We start from the raw sequence: 18,569 nt of genomic DNA, 5'->3' as shown, positions 1-18,569 counted from the left end.
AGTTATATATACACTTAAGAACAGACGTCTAAGACTCTGCCAGTTTCCTTCTCTCTCTCCCCCTCCCTCCTTTTTTTTTTTTTTAACCTTTTCAGATCCAGTGCTACAGACACACACTTCATAGTTCCCAGTTACTAGGATCAAATTGTGATCACAGAACAAGAAGGAGAAATAATCCCATCCAGGCTGGCCAAGGACAGAGCACCCAAAGAAAGGAAAAACAGCCAGGCATCAGCTTACAGTCACTCCCATGCTTCTGAAATGCCAACCTGCCAAGGTCCCCAAAATAGACTTGTTGTTGTGCCTTTTTAAAAAAATTAGAGACCTCATTTCAGTGTTAAGATAGAAGCCAGCCTGAAACAGTACTCAGTCTAAAAACTGAAGTCACCAAGACCCCCACATCAGCTTCCTTAGTCATGTAACTGCTGCTCTGGAAGTTGGGGTTTAAAACAGTCCAAAAGCCCTTCATCTGGGCATAGTACTTACCGTGTTTGAACCCCCTTCTCCAGAAACAATTTCTTTATTTTTGTTCATCTCTCTTCATACCCCATACCCACAATTCTAACATGTACTATTCACTATTCTTAAAAGCACTGCCAACAGTTAAAAAAAAAAAAAAAAAAAACAAAACACCTATCACAAAAGCATCAGAGCCACAGTACAGGGTAGCATGTGGTGGCGGCATAAACGTCTGCATCAACTGACCTTCCGGACTTCAGAAGACAAGAGTGACAGCCATTCCGAATACAGTTTCGGCTTCAGTCTCAAAGGCCATAAGAAGTTCTATCCAGTGAGTTCATTCCACTGAGCAATGGTGGCTTCTCGACACTCTCTTTAGGACATAGTTACCCATCGATGGAACAGGCAGCTTGTGTTGAGCAATCTGCTTAGTGCAGCTGCTTCACCGAGATAAGCAGACACCAGGTCTGCCTGGTGACAGCAGCGCAGCGGACTGGGCTTGGGCGGAAATCCTGTATCCTATCCCCTGTGCTGTGCAGGACCCTGAATTCCCAGACTCTGCCCAAAAGCAAAGCAGCAAACCTGGAGGTCTGTTTCTCAGGCAGGAAAAGGAGGAAGAGTACACACCCCCAACTTAAGCAATGACCTAATATCACCGTTTTAGATGTTCATTTAATTCAGTACTTCTCAAAAACAGCTGCTCATGAAGCCGGCCCAACTTTAAATTCTCTTACAATACAGACAGCTATGACTTGGAAAAGTTTCCAATCTGTAAACAAAGCACATTCATTTCAGCGCTACATTCTGGGGTTCTAAAGAAAAGAACTAAGCTGTTTGATTATCTAACGCCGTCTGAGATCCATGTACTGTCTTCCGGATTTAGAAACTGCAATGGCTCCAGTGTGACAGAGAAGGTAGGCTTGAAAAAACAACAACAACAGGAAAGCTTTGCACCTGTAATACAGGAAGTAAAATCTGTCCAACCTAAGATGACACGTGTTTTCTGACAGCAGTGACTATTAACTTGGCAACTTACATGACTGAGCAAGTAGGACTACAAACCAACAATATCGACATTCTAGTACACAACAGAGACATGATTCTTAAGCTGTTAAGTCTTATAAACTGCCTTGCTTACCTGGTGCTGACTCAGGTAGAATAATTTTCTCTGGTTCTTCTGTCTCAGCACCACACTGCCCGGTGGTGTCTTCGTGCGTCTTCTCTATCTGCGGGGTCTCCCCAGGCAGGAAAGCGCATGCACTCTCTGTGTAAGCATTCTCTAGCTGCTTAGTCTCTGGACTGGAGAGTGACGGATTCTGGGTTTCTACTTTAGCCATCAGTGCGTTGGAGGCCCTGACTTGCCTGATGACGGCCTCCACTATCCTAGTGGCGGTCTCCTCTATGGAGTCTGCTCTGGTAGGCACATCTGCAGCTTGGGTTGAGACAGTAGTGGCATTACTTTCCTCTGCCGGGATGGAAGCCTGTGCCACTTGCTTCATGTCAGCTTGGGGGACATTGTTATTGATCACTGAGAGCCCTGTCTCTGTGGGGAGGTCCCTGGCAAGAGGCTGCATTGGTTTTTCGATTGGGGTCTCTTTGGAGTTACTCGTGGCACAGTTAAGGTCTGTTCCCTCCAGCGTCTCTCTCTTGCAATCAAGTGGTTCTATCTCTGGGGTTATGACTTCCTGTAAGTCAGTGACACCTTTGTCCAGGAAAGCTTCTGGCAAACTTGGAGTCATTTGCTTCTCTTGGTTTAACAACTCTGAAATTGGGATGTCTTTGATACAGTGTGATGCATCCTTTTTTCTGGGCTCAGCAGTAGCTGGTGAAGCATCAGCCACTGTAACATCCTCCATCGCACTTCTGCTTACCTCACAAGCATTGGTTTCCCCTTGGAACTGAGTATTCTCTACGACAACATCGAGAGCAGAAGGCTGATTACAATGGAGTGCCTCAGACGCACCTGGCAGCCCACTTGGCAACAGAGATGAGCCGCTCTGCTCTGTACTCGAGGCTTTCTGCTTTGAATCGGCAGACAGACTCGTTCTTGGTGGCACCAGGCTCTTTGCAGCCCCACCTTCAGTCAGCAGGGAGACCTGTGGGGCCACTTCCTTGATGTCTTTAGTTTCTGTTTTCAGACAGGCAGAGGGTGTGTGCTGCTGTGCTTTCTCCTCGGCACAGAGGGCTGACATAGGTTTTTCACAGAGTCCTGGTATCTCCTGCCCAGAGGGAGGTGTTCTCTGGTCTTCCCTTGACATTTCTGAAGAATGCACGTCTTCTTTAACTGAAGAACAGCTCATTGCTCTATCTTTGCCATCTTGCCCCAGAGCTGTGGAACTTTCTGGAACCACTACACTGACACCTTCTTCAGGCAGAGTAAAGTCAGAAACCAAAGCAGCTTTATCCACGTTATGCAGTAAAGAGTCACTCAGCACTTCAAGTGTTGCTGTTGGGCTGGAACCCTCCTGTTCTCCACCAATGCCTACAGGGCTGGTATTTCCCATGCTGGTCCGAAGCTCTACAGCAGAGGATGGAGGTGGGTCAGTGGCCCCGTCTCCTACCTTATCGGTATCACTCAAATCTCTTCCATCTGGGCCATCTCGACAAGCTGTAGTTCTATGGAGCTGAGGAGTTGCTGTTCCCTTTTCTTTCTGGGAGGGGACAAGAGAAAGTGCGTCATCTTTGGTTACTGATTCACTCTCTGGACTGCTTGCCAGAGAGAAACTGCTGGCTGGAGGTGATACCTGGTCTGGCGCTAGTTCTTTCTCAGTCTGGGAGACAACTGAAGGCAGACGTGGAACATCCTCAAGCACGTTCGTTAAAGGTGTATCTTGCTTCAAACCATTTCCTTGATTCTTTGCATCTGAAACACAGAGATGACAAACCCCCACAGATTTCTGGGTATTTTTCACAGTGTCAGAAGTGACTGTGTCAGCTTGTGGGTCTTCTGGGCAGAGGGTGGTGCAAAGTTCTTGCGTGCTTGGCTGCACCATTGTGCTTTCAGGCAGGCTAGCTTTACCACTGCCACATTCTTCCAACCTGCCACTAGAAGTCACTGTGCTCGGCTGATGTGTAGCCTCAGCAGAAGGCGTGCCAGCCTCAGCTGTAGAACAGAGCAGCGCCTGGCCACTTAGGCTTTGAGCAGGCCGTGCATGAGACTCTGAGTTCTGTTCTGGCATCCCATCTGAACTTGGGCCTGGCATGGTTAAATCCAAAGGTGATGCTGTCTTACAAAAGCCTGCTATGGAAGTATCAGGTTCTTGTCCACCTAAAACCTTGTTTTCTATAGCAGCAGCAGGAAGCACCGGGGAGCTCTGGTCACTTGTGGTTCCCCCCTCACAGCCTCTCTCTTGAGTTTCCATTCCTGGTTTTTCAGTGGGGATTTCTTCAGAACTCAATGCAGGTGAAGCCTCAGCAGGAGTGTTAACACCTACGGCACTGGTGGCAAAGACATGGTTTGTAATATCGGCTTTCTCCATGGGTTCACTTAAAACTTGAACAGCAGTTGTTTCAGTTGTGCTACTGTCTGAATTCTCAAGTCTTTCCTTTGTGCCTTCCCCTACTTGAGGCTTATTGTTCTGGGTGGTAGCATCTGGGGTAAGCAGGCTATGTTCCAGTTCCCCTGCCTTTTCTGGGGCACCAACATCTGTTGAAGAGCTGTCTGGTAGCTCCCTTCCAGAAGAGTGCTGGCATGCATCTGGTTCTGTGACCATGGCATCCTGCAGCACACTGCTCCTGCTGCTCAGTGGCTGCTGACATGTGGCTACTCCAGAATAGTTTGTTCCAGTTACTTCGTTTCTGTTTCCACAGGATGGAAGACCTTCTCTGCCCTTCACTCCACAGTCGGGTACGCTCTGAAGGCAGCTGTCTTGATGAGATGCAGACCCGGAGTCCATGGCAGATGCTGGCTCCGCCTCTTCCCCCTTTCTCCCCACATCTTTATTTTTCTTATGAGAACAGATGACATTTTCTTCCTCAACCATGCTTGACAAATCACAGGAACTTTCAGCCATCCTCCCAGGACTCCTTTGGCAGCACAGAGTGCTCTTAGTTTCTTCAAAAGGAGGATGCTGGTGGTCAGAAGGCTCTGGTACACAGGGAAGGAATAGGCCATCTGTCTCTGGTACACTGGGCACACAAGACGAATCTTGTGCTGTCACCATTAATGGCATGAGATTGTCCATCTGCTTCAAGTTTGTTTTCTAGGAGGAAACCAAAGATACCTTTTAAAAATTGATCATGAAAAGAAAAGTGTGTGTGGGGGGGTGTGCTGACTAAGAGAAAAAGATGTCACTGATACCTGTAAGCCAAGTCTTGTTGGACAAGCACTGTCTTTCCGGGCCTTCTATCCATCTGCCTCAAATACCGATGTAAAGACACAGTATAATCAGTTTTAGAACCCCTTTCAAGCAAAATATTCAGCCACGTAACTACATTCCCAAAATATGTTCAATCCAACATATCTACGCTTTTAGAATTAGGAATTCTATGTATCAGTTAGATAAAAAGTGGGTTTTGTGCTGTCCATACAGCATATTAAAGAAAAGAGAGTGTATACTATTAGCCAAACCAAACTCTTAACTACTGTCAAGGGTGTTATGGCTTGAGGGCACTAAAAATATGATCAAAAATGGTTTTTAGCACCTTAAAATTAATTTAGTTTTGCTTGCATCTTTTCTGAGACAAGGTCTCACTATGTAGAGAAATTTGCTATATAGACTGGCTAGCTTCAAAACGCCTCAACCCTTCCGTTTCTCCATCCTAACTACTGAGATTGTACCCACATTACTATGCATAGTGGAAAGGTTCTTAAAAATTAATTATATGAACAAATACAGCAAATAAGAAAGAAATGGCTAAAACAATCACAGTTCATCAATGTTATAAAAATAACACAACACTGTTATAGGAACTATGAAGACAGCCTAACTATCTAATCTAGTCTTCTGCCCCTGGAATGTGTGTGTGTGTGTGTGTGTGTGTGAGAGAGAGAGAGAGAGAAAGAGAGAGAGAGAGAGAGAGAGAGAGAGAGAGAGAGAGAGAGAGAGAGAGAAAGAGAGAGAGAGAGAGAGAGAGAATGAAAAAACTAAATAAAATTTACAGTTGATCAGAAGTTATTAATTAAGGGGGGGGGAAAAAAAGACCGAGGCGATAGCTCTGCTGAAGAATGCATACTTCTCTTGCAGAGGGCCTGAGATTTCTATTTTCAGCACCCTACATCAGGCACCTTACAAACACTTCTAATTCTAGCTGCAGGGAATTTGATACCTTCCTGTTTGCATTTATCTGCACATACTCCCCCACAACACACATGCATGGGGGTGGGATGTTTGCACACATGTGTGTGCACACACACAAAATTAAAATAAGTCTTAAAAATAAATAATATAAAAATATCATAGACGTACAGACAAGGCTCAGGAAAATAAAAACAAACAAATAGGATTGCACCTTTAGTGAATTTATAATATCAAAATTCAGATATAGTGCTATTTATTTGGTACATAATTATTTTAAAATATCTGTTCTCCATTTCTTGTCCTTTATAATACCTTTAATACAGTCATTAGCATGCCTCACTTATCTGTTTAATCTGTAAATATACTATATCATCAGATTGTTCCTACTAATTAAAGGTATCATAAAGTCTGCAAAGAAGAGTATAGTCTGCTATCCTTGCTAAAGTCCTTTTGTTAGAGTGTACTAAAAACCAGATTCTCACTAAACACGAGTATGCTGTATCCCTTAAGAGTACACTCCTTCTAATAGTTAGGGCAGTAAATCAATACCCTTAATTAAGAGTGAGCACTGCAGACCAGGGAAGTAGGTAGGCAGTGCTGTTTCAAGAATGCCCAAGATATAAGATACAATTTCCTAAACACATGAAACTCAAGAAAAATGAAGACTGAAGTGTGGACACTATGCCCCTCCTTAGAAGTGGGAACAAAACACCCTTGGAAGGAGTTACAGAGACAAAGTTTGGAGCTGAGATGAAAGGATGGTCCATGTAGAGACTTCCATATCCAGGGATCCACCCCATAATCAGCATCCAAACGCTGACACCATTGCATACACTAGCAAGATTTTATCGAAAGGACCCAGATGTAGCTGTCTCTTGTGAGACTATGCCGGGGCCTAGCAAACACAGAAGTGGATGCTCACAGTCAGCTAATGGATGGATCACAGGGCTCCCAATGGAGGAGCTAGAGAAAGTAGCCAAGGAGCTAAAGGGATCTGCAACCCTATAGGCGGAACAACATTATGAACTAACCAGTACCCCAGAGCTCTTGACTCTAGCTGCATATGTATCAAAAGATGGCCTAGTCGGCCATCACTGGAAAGAGAGGCCCATTGGACATGCAAACTTTATATGCCCCAGTACAGGGGAACGCCAGGGCCAAAAAGGGGGAGTGGGTGGGTAGGGGATTGGGGGTGGGTGGGTATGGGGGACTTTTGGTATAGCATTGGAAATGTAAATGAGCTAAATACCTAATAAAAAATGGAAAAAAAAAAAAGAATGGGAGAAACAACACTGAAATGGGCAAGCTGAGTTCCCTCAGATGATCAGCCATTAAATCAGAGAGGAAAAAGTAACTTCCAAAGAGTCCATTTATATGAAAATGACAGGCTGGAAATAGATATCTTTCAAAAAGGCAGAAGAAAGCTGGAGAGATGGCACAGCGGTTAAGAATACTGGCTGCTCTTCCAGAGGACACAGGCTTTCCTTCCAGGACTCACATGATGGCTCACAACCATCTGAAACTCCAGTTCCAGGGGATATGATGCCTTCTTCTGACCTCTGAGTGTACTGTATGCACGCAATATACACAGACACACATACGCATACAATGCATGAACGTGATACACAAACATTCATGAAAAGCAAAACAACAAAACAAACAAACAAAAACATAAAAAATATTCCAAAAAGGAAAGACAGCCAGAATAAACCATTTCATATCATCATAGTGTAGAATTTGTTTGGCTTGCTCGTCTCAAAAATAATGCCTCTGGCATTGAGCTGGCCCTAGATGACCTCAAACAAAATTATTATCAGGCTGGTTCCAAATCAAATTAGCTCTGAAATAAACGGGGTGGAAAAATGATCTAAGATTAGCTTCTCAGATGCTACAGATCCAGCCATGTGACATCCATACCATCCACAATAAATGCTACTAAGACTCTGTAATAATCTTATGTCTGGCAACCATTTTATCTTCAGTGCTTGAGTGGATTATAAAATCCTTAGTTTTCAGACGGTCTTTTTAACTGTCAACTATCTACGTAAATACGGCAGCCACGTCATCATTCACTGGACAGCAGTGAAAAGGTTCTCCTAAGGAGTGAGTTCCCTTCTTGGTCTTTAGCAGCACTCTAGAAACTCAGGCCTTCTTTAGTTCTAAAACACTGTAAAAATACATTTCTTTTCACAACAGGAAAATTTTGTTTCACTTGCTACACATTTGTACAGCTACAGTGCCTCTGAGTATCTTTCATTACTTCAGAAATGTGTAAAGAATTTAGTTTAAAGATCCCAGTCCTCCAGGCTAGCAAGACGGTGGCTCTGTGAGTAAAAGCACTTGCCATGCAAGCCTGAGGACCTGATTTTGGTCCCCCAAACCTATAACAAAGGAATAAATGACTTCTCCTAAGAGCTGTTTTCTGACTTCCATATACATGTCCAATAACAAGGCCATGCGTGTATGTGTGTGCGAGTATACCTGCACACACACACACACACACACACACACACACACACACACTAGATTTTTTTAATACAATATATTCTGATCATGGTTTCCCTTCTCCCAACTCCACAAGTCCATATGCTTTCATTCTGTCTTTCATTAGAAAGCAAACATGCAACTAAAACAAAAATATATAAAATAAAATAGTATAAAAACAAACAAACAAACAAACGAGAAGACAGAAAAAAAAAAGAGCCAAGAAAAAAAGAACTGGAAACATGCAGATACAAGACACAAACATTTGCACACATACAAGTCCCCTAAAAATACAAAACAGGAAATCATGAAATAAAAGGAAAGAACTTATAAATTAAAAAAAAAAGCCTAAACAAAAATTGAGAGTTTGTTTTGTGTTGGCCACGAACTTACTGCTGGGCCTGGGGCCTGTCCTTAAGTGTGGTTTGTATAACCAGGGAGACTCTATTAGGAAACTAATTTTTACTTTGTGAGCAGTTACCAACTGGCAATAGACAGCTTCTGGGTTAGTAGGGCTGGGCACTCATGTCCAATTTCCCTTTCAGTGCTGGGGTCCCATCTGGCTTAGACCTGTGCAGTCTCTGTACACGGCACCACTGTACCTTCGAGTCCATATTCAGTTACAAACCCTTTGATCTACAGTGGTGACCTATATGCAAGATACACTGGCCCAATAGTGGCATAAAAGTTGTGGGAGCAACTAACTACTACCTAAATGGATTTAAAGGCCATTTGTGACATAGAACCTATGCTGGACACTGCTCAGGTGGCCAAGAACTTGAGACTAGATAGACCACGGGCATAGAGGACAATCAAATACTACTCTTTTGCTAAAGGAATGTAGCAATAAAGTGATTCCTAACAACATTCTGTTGTACTTAATATCAGTATCTGCTCAGCCATCATCAGAGAAGCTTCAGCGCAGCAGGTGGGAACAGAAACAGAGACCCACAACAGAAAAAAGTGCAGAGAGTGTGGGACCTTGGAACACTCCGTTCTAAATGGAATGTCTCCATCAAATCCCTCCCCTCAGAGCTCAGGAAGCCCTGTAGAAGAGGAGGTAGAAGATTCTAAGAGCCAGTGGGGATGGAGGACATCAAGGAGACAAAGTTTTCTCTGAGTAAAAACAAAATTAAATATTAGGCCTCTGCTGCTACAATCCTAATGTTAGCTCTTTTTCTTAAGTGGGAACTGTCTTTGTTTTCTGTGCTGTTATAAACACCATGACCAACTTGGGAAGGAAAGGGTTTATTACATTTTACAACTCTCAGGGATTTTTCCATCACTGCAAACAGTCAAGCAAGAACCTGGAGGAAAGAGCGGACTGACCATAGAGGAACACTCCTTACTGACTTGCTCCCCACTGTAGGGATCATCTCTTGCGTGGAAGCATCACCTGTCAGTCAATAGCTGATGGCCAATTAAGCTGAGGCAGGGTTACAAGGTGGGACATCAGGCAGACACTGAGAGGAACTCTGGGAAACAGTGAAGGTGGGAAGATTCCCTGTGTGCACTGGAAGTTGGATGGATGAAAAAAAGAGAGGTAACTGGCCATGTGGCAGACACAGTATGGTATAAATGGGTTAATGTAAGTTACAAGCTAGTGGGGACAGGCCAAGTTTATGGCTCAGGCCTTTTTGTTTGTTTGTTTTTTTTTTTTTGAATAAATAATAAGCCTCTGAATCGTTACTCAGGCATGGGTGGAAAAGCCAGTGGTTCTACCCAACAGCTTGCTCAGCTTTCATATACAACCCGGGAATACCTGCCCAGCGTTAAACCTTTGCAATTTGATTCAGGTGTTTCTCAAGTGAGGTTCCCTTTTGCAAAATGGCTCTTGGCTTGTGTCAAGTTGACAAAAATACTAACCAACACAGCAACACTGTATAATAACAATGCTTTATAAATTCACATCTTAATTATAGCAAGATTCACTGGGTGAGGGACATAGACAGACACTTAACTAAAAATGAAAACTTTCCCTTACCATCAGCTGCTGTTGGATATTCATAAGTTTAGAAATATGTCCAGTACAGCTGTCTCCATGGGGTTCACGATGTGACTCGGATTCAGAAGTCAATGTGTAGATGTCCAGTTCTCGATGGTGCCTCACTGAACAGTCGCCATAAGGGATTTCATAGGATAAGCTGCTCCAGGAATCTGGCTCCCCTGCATTTTCCCTGCAAGCAAGCAATCTTTTGTTAATATATCAACTCTACCAGCAGGCATAGATTTAATCTTCTAAGAACGATGTAATATTTCTGATTGCTCTCTGAGCCTTCAGAACAGAAAATGGGTTTATGCAGCTCCAATGATTTAAGGATCTGACAGGCATCTCTACCTTCTTGTCCCTCTTTGCAAGAGAACAGAAATGGCTTAAGTAAAACCTAAAAGACCATTCCCTAAGGATTTTGTTTTGATCAAGACAGGGAAGTCTGGAATCTTTAAATAGCTAATATTATGGTAATAATCAAATAATGAACAATAAGAATAATGACTTTACCCTGGTTTTCAATAGTAGCAAGCAAGAACCATTAAGACTGGATTATAAACAGGTTACATTACATGTTAACACAATTCAGTTCCACTAGAAGGGAAGAGCCAGCTACTCAATTCCTATAAAATACTCCTCTGAAACAATAGAGCAAACACCTCCAAACTTCTTGAAGTCAACTACACAAGGAAAAAAAAACCACAATGCTAAATATACTATTCTCATCAACACAAATCCAAATCCTGTTTTAAATGAAGCTCTGGCTCTAGAAACTTCATGTTAATTTTTTTTTTTTTTAATTTAGAAACCAAAAGCTGGTTATGTGGCTCAGTGGTAGAACACTTGGCTACCATTTGCAAGACCCTGGGTTTGATCTGAAGTACCAAACAAAACACCAAAATATAAAAATAAAAACTCAATTTTGCTCAACTCATAAACATGTGTGGTATACAAATAAAGTTCGTATGAGTACAGACATGAATAACTTCTGGCCTAAGAATAAAAACATGAAACTATTTTTCTGATAAATGTAGGAAACTTCAGGTTTAGTAAGGAGAAAAGGCTTACTTGAAAACATGTTAAAACAAGTGACCACGGAAAGAAGTAATGAGCTCTCTCATCAGTGTTCTGTTATTATATGCAACTGGGTTTGTTTCAAGCCAAGTGGGCTTCTTCTATACAGCTCACAGCACTTCTAACTTGACCTCTCCTCACAAGATCCACCCAGGCAATGCACCCTGCACATGGGTTTTGGGCTGTATGGAGGGATTTAAGGGTTTAAGATGAACAGAGATAAAGCATGCAGTGTATCACCTACTGTCATATTCTCACTATATATATTTTGTCACACATTTCAAGTCAAGGAGCGTCTTATGTTTTTGGATGCACTTCTTGGAAGCGCTGATCCTAGGTATTGTGTCCTTTTTTTGTCATTCAGATACAACGTATAATGAACAGAGCTGAGATTTCTGGATTTAAATCCAAGTATTGAATTTCTTGCTTATATACCATAAAGTGTCCTAATTTTTCTGGAACTTACTTCTATAATCTGTACATAGGGATATGACAGTTCAATCACTATTTCAAGAAATGGATAAAATGAACATCAAGGGCTAAGCACAGGGAAGGTATAGCTTGTGTTGCCTATTACTCCCCCCAACCCCCCGCCTTTACCAAGGTCTGCCCACACATCCTACCATTCTCAAAACATGGACCTTCTTTATATATAAAATCACCTCATTTTTCATTTCAAAGTTACATTCTTTGTTTAGTGTGCTTTGCATCTGCAGAGGATCCACTCTGCATGGTTTTAAGTAGAACCTTTCCTATAGCTACCATTAGTGATTAAGTTGTCTCTTAGCCTTAACTTGTGCCTGGTTACCTAAAGTTTACTTTTAAAGCTACATGCAATGATTTTATTGTAACTAAACCAAGTCTGGCAGGACACAAAAGCCTACCTACACACACACTACAGAAATTTTGTTTCTTTTAGTTGGTGAATCAGGATGTCCTGGTAAAGATCTTTTTTAAAAAACCGAGTGAAATGGAGACCTGCAGATAAAGGAACTTAATAGTACAGAAAGCTCTACAGAGATCTCCGCCACTTCCTCCTCCTCAACTCCCTTTCTAGATCATGGTGAGAAAACTCCCACTATGATGAAAGCAAAAGGTATTTTATTATCAACTGGCATTTATGCAGTACAGACATCATTTTATGACTACATTAGACAGTAGTAACTGTCTTAAATTGTCATATTCAAACAGATCCTGAAAAAGCCTTCAAACTTTCAAACTTCTTGTCAACGGTAATTTATATTGTTTTCAAACATTTTCACGAGCACCAAACTGTGTGCGGTTTCTAACATGGCTCTGGAAAACATTCTTCTGAGCGCAGCATGACTACTGTGGTTTAGTTACTCATCTTTAACCTCACCTGGGCACAAAGGACATGTGTCTTCTGAACAACATGTTTCCACTGTTTACTAGACACTCCCTTGGCACACTACAGGTGCTCAGGTATTTGTTAAGATTCTACTACAAAGGAAAAAAAAAAGTAAGAATTGCTTTGCTTCTGGAGTGGGTAGACAGATAACCTTAAAAAAAAATTCTTCAAATGGCCCAATGTGTTAAGTACTCATGATTTAAAAACCAGGAGCAGTATAAGACACCTGAAGACACTAACAACCCAATGGGAGAAATTTACTTAAAAGATTATTGGGTTGCTAGTAAAAGATGGAGATAAACTGTAATAAATACAAGGTTTTCTAAATGCAATTTACCCCATTGTTCTTAGATTACAATATGACCCTCAGGCTGGGCCAGAACTCATAATCTTTCTATTTTCGTTTGTCTAATGCTGAGATTATAGCATACCATGTGTGTTCTTTTGTGACTGAGTTACCTCACTCAGGGCGATATTTTCTAGATCCATCCATTTGCCTGTGAATTTCATGAAGTCATTGTTTTTAATAGCTGAGTAGTACTCCATTGTGTAAATGTACTACATTTTCTGTATCCATTCCTCTGTTGAGGGACATTTGTGTTGTTTCCAGCTTCTGGCCATTATAATGAAGGGTGCTATTAACATAGTGGAGCATGTGTCCTTGTTATATAGTGGAGCATCTTTTGGGTATATGCCCAGGAGTGGTATAAGCTGGGTCCTCAAGTAGAACTATCCAATTTTCTGAGGAACCACCAGACTGATATCCAGAGTGTTTGTATCAGCTTGCAATCCCACCAGCAATGGAGGAGTGTTCCTCTTTCTCCACATCCTCGCCAGCATCTGCTGTCACCTGAGATTTTGATCTTAGCCATTCTGACTGGTGTGAGGTGGAATCTCAGGTATACATTCACTGATAAGTGGATATTAGCCAAAAATCAAAAAACAAAACAAAACAACAACAACAAAAAAAACCCCAAACCTCAGAATCCGCACAATACAACTCACAGACCATTTGAAGGAAGACCACACCACAGTTTGGATGCTACAGTCCTACTCAGAAGGGGGAAGAAAATAATCTCAGGAGGTAGAAGGAGAGTGGGATCAGAGAAGGGGGGGGGGAGGTGGGACGGTTGAGATATGGAGAAGATGAGAGAGAAGTACAAAGGGTCAGGAATTTGAAGGAAGGTGTGTCAGTGGGGGAGAGGAAACTGGGGGTAGTCACTAGAAAGTTTCAGAGGCCAGAGATCCAAGGGGTTCCCAGAACCCAACAGAGAGGACATTAGCTGAAATACCCAACAAAAGCAAGATAGAACCTGTAGAGACCATATCCAGTGGCTAGGCATGGCTCCCCAGGTTGAGGGATGGGGCCACCCACCCAACTCAAAAATAGTAATTCAGAATTCCTCCTGTCAAAAGGAAATACAGGGACAAAGAGTGGAGCAATCTGAAGGAAAGTCCACCCAGAGACTGCCCCACCTAGGGGTCCATCCCATCTACAGACACCAAACCCAGACACTATTGCTGATGCCAAGAAGTGCTTGCTGACAGGAGCCTGGTATAGCTGTCCCTTGAGAGGCTCTGCCAGAGCCTGACCAATACAGAGGCAGATGTTCGCAGCGAAACATTTGACTGAGTGTGAGAACCCCAATGCTGGAGTTAGGGCAAGACTGTAGAAGCTGAAAGGGTTTGCAACCCCATAGGAAGAACAACAGTATCAATCAACCAGAGCCCCCAAAGTTCCCAGGGACTAAGCCAAAGAGTACACATGGGGGGACCCGTGGCTCCAGCTGGATATGTAGCAGAGGATTGCCTGGTCTGGCATCAATGGGAGGGTGGCCCCTTGGTCCTGTGGAGGCTCTATGACTCAGAGTAGGAAAATGCTAGGGTGCTTAGGTGGAGTGGGTGGGCGAGTGGGTGGGGAGTACCCTCATGGAGGGAAGGGGGAAGGGATAGGAGGATTGTGGAGGGGAAACTGGTAAGGGAGATAACATTTGAAAGGTAAATAAATATATTAACCAATAAAAAAGAAAATAAAAAAACCCAATTCGTTAAAGAAATCAGTAACGTTAAATGGCAATGAAGGTATTAGTCTATAAACTACTTTCTTCACTTGAAAAAGACAATTTTGCTTATTAGTCTGATTGGACCCTCAACCTTCAGTCAGGAAGTTCATTTAGCAATATACTAAGTCACTGAAGTTCAAAACAAAACCTTTAAACAAACCAGTAAGTTTCTAGGGACCTTATATATTTTTAGAAAGCCTATTGCTTTGACTTAGCTTCTCAGAATTTACTACTGAAATATATTTACTTCATCTATCAGTTTGACCAATAACTTAAGTCACAATAAAGAAAAAAATTTTCATAAACTAGTATGATGATTCATCTTTTCTCTAATCTGCTTTTGCAGCAACATTTAACATTATTCTCCCCAATAACAGCACTGTTCAATAGATTAAGTGAAAAGGACGCACGTTTCTCTATGATAAAGAATCAAAACTTTTTTGTTTCCAATTGATTACAAAGAAGAAACTCTGCCAGCATTTGATCAGCTAGAGACTGATGGGAAAAGATCTCATTACCCCATCAAGTAGATACTTCACTTAGGCCTGAGCAAGCTGAAAATTTAACTGAATAGGATTCAGGAGGTTTTAAAAGCCCAGTTCACAATTAGTTCTTTTTGGTGACTACTACTATTTATTATTATATCAAAAGAATCCAAAAATCAGCTTTAATAGCCATGTTACTATGGGCTTCTGTAATTTACTGAGATGATTCCCTTGAACAAATGTGAAATGCTGGAAGCAAATTATAGCTCAAAATAAACACAATGCAGTTGCAAAGGATTTTCTAGTTTTCAAGAACCACAACAAAAAAACCCACATTTAATCTTCCAAGTTACAATACTAATATTCTGTATATAATGAAATGTAAATAAACTCTAGTTTCGCAGAGCTACTGTGTATAAACAGATATTTATTTATTTGTTTATTTACTTATTTATTCATCTCCAGCAAAATATTTGCTTAATTTGGTAGTTTTTGTGAATTCATGAGATTTGTACAGCTAAGGAAATGTTTCTTTAGATTATATTTTAAAATGGTTAATGAAGCAGTATGAATGTCTAAATTTTGAAAGCATATATACTCTAAAAGAAAATGTATTTACAAAGCTCCAAAAATAGTTATTAAAATGTTGACTTGCTATATAATCCAAATATGTCTTTTCAAACAGGAAGGGGCTGGGTCAACACAAGAAGCCAGTGCTATTTCTCTGTATTTGAAAATGTACTAAGTTACATTACAAGTATTTGTTTCAAATGTTCATACTGGTCTTTTTGTATTATAGATAAACTCCCAAATCTTGTTGAAAAGATAACACCAAAGAACATGGTATTGTATTTATAAATGCACTGTACCTGCAACCTATCTCTTTTTTTTTTTGTATTGTAAATCAAAAACTCAGAGACTGTATACAGACTCATTTCTAAAACTCTGCCTCTTCTTATTTTCCAACATTAACTACCACTGTAGTAGTTTCAAATTATGGCAATATCCATACATAACAAAAATTTAATATATTATGCAACAGAAGTCTATCAGGCTTATTAGGTACTTTTATCACAAATTTTACAGGATCCACAGCATATTTTTCAATTCTAGAATAATATAAATTAGAAATCATTCTCTAGAGATTTGGTTATAGCATCCAAACTGAGTCTATAACTCCCCGTACCAAATCTAGTAGTTTACATATGCAATTCAAAAAAATTCAATATCCCTACAGTAGACTTCAACTAATAACAAGTAATCTAGCTGCTACACAACAGTCAATAATTTAGCTCTCTCCTGTTTTACCTTGCAACTTCAAAAAAAAAAAAAAAAAAAAGCAGGCTTACTGCTAACATACACATAAACCTTCAACAAATTAACTTCAAAGAAACAGACTCTCCAGACATAGTAACACTAGTCATTCAGGAGAAGTCCAAAGCTACTTCTTGTTCAATTACAACAAAACGCTAGTGAAGAGCAGCAGGGAAATCTAATAATACATCATTTTGAAAGCTGATACTTACACTTGTCTGCCCAAACACCATGAATATCTCAAGCCCATCCTATTTGGGTTCTGGACTCATACTATCACTTTAAGAAAAGATAAAAACACTCGGGCCAACCCTCTCAAGAGGGGCGTTCTACCCTGAGCCTACTTTTGACAAGGAACGGCAAGAGCTGGTTCCTCATTTGAGAGCTCCTGCAATACCTTTCATGAAACCACATCACTGTAACATTGCCAAACCTCAACGGGGCTTACAAAATCAACCACAACGCCACTGAAATGGAGCTGGAAAGTCTAAATTCCAGATGAGCAACAACTAGACCAAGGGCAAAAGAGTCATTTTGCTCAAAATGAAACAGTCATCTTAGCTAGGTATTGTCAGATAAATGTTCACAGGCATGCAGATTCACTAGAAATTTTATTGGCTTTCCCCTTCTCTCTGTTTTTTGGGTTGAAGTGGGGGATGTGTTGGTCCCTTGTTCATTACTCTAAGGAAATACATTAGGGTGAAAAGAGGTCTGTTAGAATAGTTTAGAGGCTAAAAGTTAAGGTAACAGCATAGCTCCGTAAAGACTCTTCTTGGCCTTATCGTCTCATGGTAGATGGCACTGAATTCCAAAGCCATGTATGGAAACAGGGGTCATATTACTTAGGTAAAAGCCGAAGAATGACTTGGGGGTTAGGTTTAGACTGTTATAACCAGTTTTGATTACAAGAATGGCTTTCATCTCTTCCAAGTGTGGTCCTCTTAGACTTTAGGGCCATCTAATGTGTTTCACATTCTACAACCACTATTACTGAGGATCAACACATGAGCCCAAAACTCTATCCAAACCATAGAAGGAGACAGAATTGTTTCTGTCCCCTAAGTAACCAGCATGGGGGAAATACAAAGGAAAAGAAAAGCCAAGAAGACACATAATTTGAGCAAGTGCTGTCTATCATTAGCACCATATGTCTGTCTGTCTATTCAAAGCTTAAGTGGCCAATGATCAACCTATCAGTGAAGGCACTCTTCTGATACAGGAAGTAAGCATTCTCCAAGCTCTTCCTAGATCATGCAAAATACAAACCTTCTTATATGCTTTTTAATACACAAGTTCTACTGGCTACAGCATAAAATATTCATTTAATATAAAAGAAGTCCTACAATAATCAGTGATTATAAAAACTGTTAATTGCAGAACTACTACCAATTTTCCTAAGAACAAGACAACTAGTTTTACAATATCAGTATGGAGAAAATGTACTGGTGCCAGGTAACTTAGGAAGAACATTTTATTTTCTTAAGCCAAATGTCTATAAAATTTAAAGGTATAGGCAAGAACTATAAATATTAGATTTTTATAAACTTTCAAAATAGCACTTATTAACATTCCAAAGGTCTAGGTATGCTGGGAGATGCTTAGAGGGGCACGTGGCTACTGTGCAAGCACCGACTAATTTGTTCAGCTCTCCAGCCCCACACGAAAGGCCAGGGTGGGGCATGAGCCAGTAACCGCAGAGGTGGGGGCGGGGTCTGGATCAGGATCAGGAAGATCCTGGAACCTCACTAGTAAGCTGATCTGCCAACTGAGAATTTCCTGGTTCAATGAGATATTCTCTCAAAAACTAAGGTGGAGAACTTAGCTAGGAGTCAAGTTCAGGCCTTTAAATGTGTATACATAGGCATATACACCAACACATACCAATGTAGACATGAATATAGTATATTAAATAAATAAAATTAACCATTTTTTAATAAAATAAAAAAAACTGTAAAAGAATTCTAAAATTATAGTTATCTCATTCTATTTAAGTCATTTGGCATTAAATAGAATGTTCTTTTATACATTGTGTTTTATAGAAAAGATGAAAAGAATAACCACACTGCCATCTCCAGATTTTATAGAAAAGAA

General features: G+C 40.9%; 1 protein-coding gene across 16 annotated transcripts in view; it reads right to left on the bottom strand.

The window, feature by feature from the left end:
• The window catches only part of Akap13 (A kinase (PRKA) anchor protein 13), a 299,084-nt gene that overhangs the window by 141,464 nt on the left and 139,051 nt on the right, over positions 1 to 18,569 (bottom strand). For 11 of the 16 annotated variants that reach the window (XM_006541256.3, XM_006541250.4, XM_006541252.4 and 8 more), the window contains exons 6-7: positions 10,168 to 10,360; positions 1,598 to 4,661 (exon numbers count right to left, since the gene is read on the bottom strand). In XM_006541256.3, the coding sequence (XP_006541319.1) occupies positions 1,598 to 4,661; positions 10,168 to 10,360 (3,257 nt within the window). Of the gene's footprint in view, positions 1 to 705; positions 1,537 to 1,585; positions 4,662 to 10,167; positions 10,361 to 16,690; positions 16,837 to 18,569 lie in introns of those variants that run through there. The other 5 variants (XM_006541257.4, NM_029332.1, XM_006541258.4 and 2 more) reach the window with 5 other exon arrangements.

This window comes from Mus musculus, chromosome 7 (assembly GCF_000001635.26).
Source record: "Mus musculus strain C57BL/6J chromosome 7, GRCm38.p6 C57BL/6J".
Lineage (NCBI taxonomy): Eukaryota > Metazoa > Chordata > Mammalia > Rodentia > Muridae > Mus > Mus musculus.
This window is presented reverse-complemented; position numbering and strand designations above follow the sequence as displayed.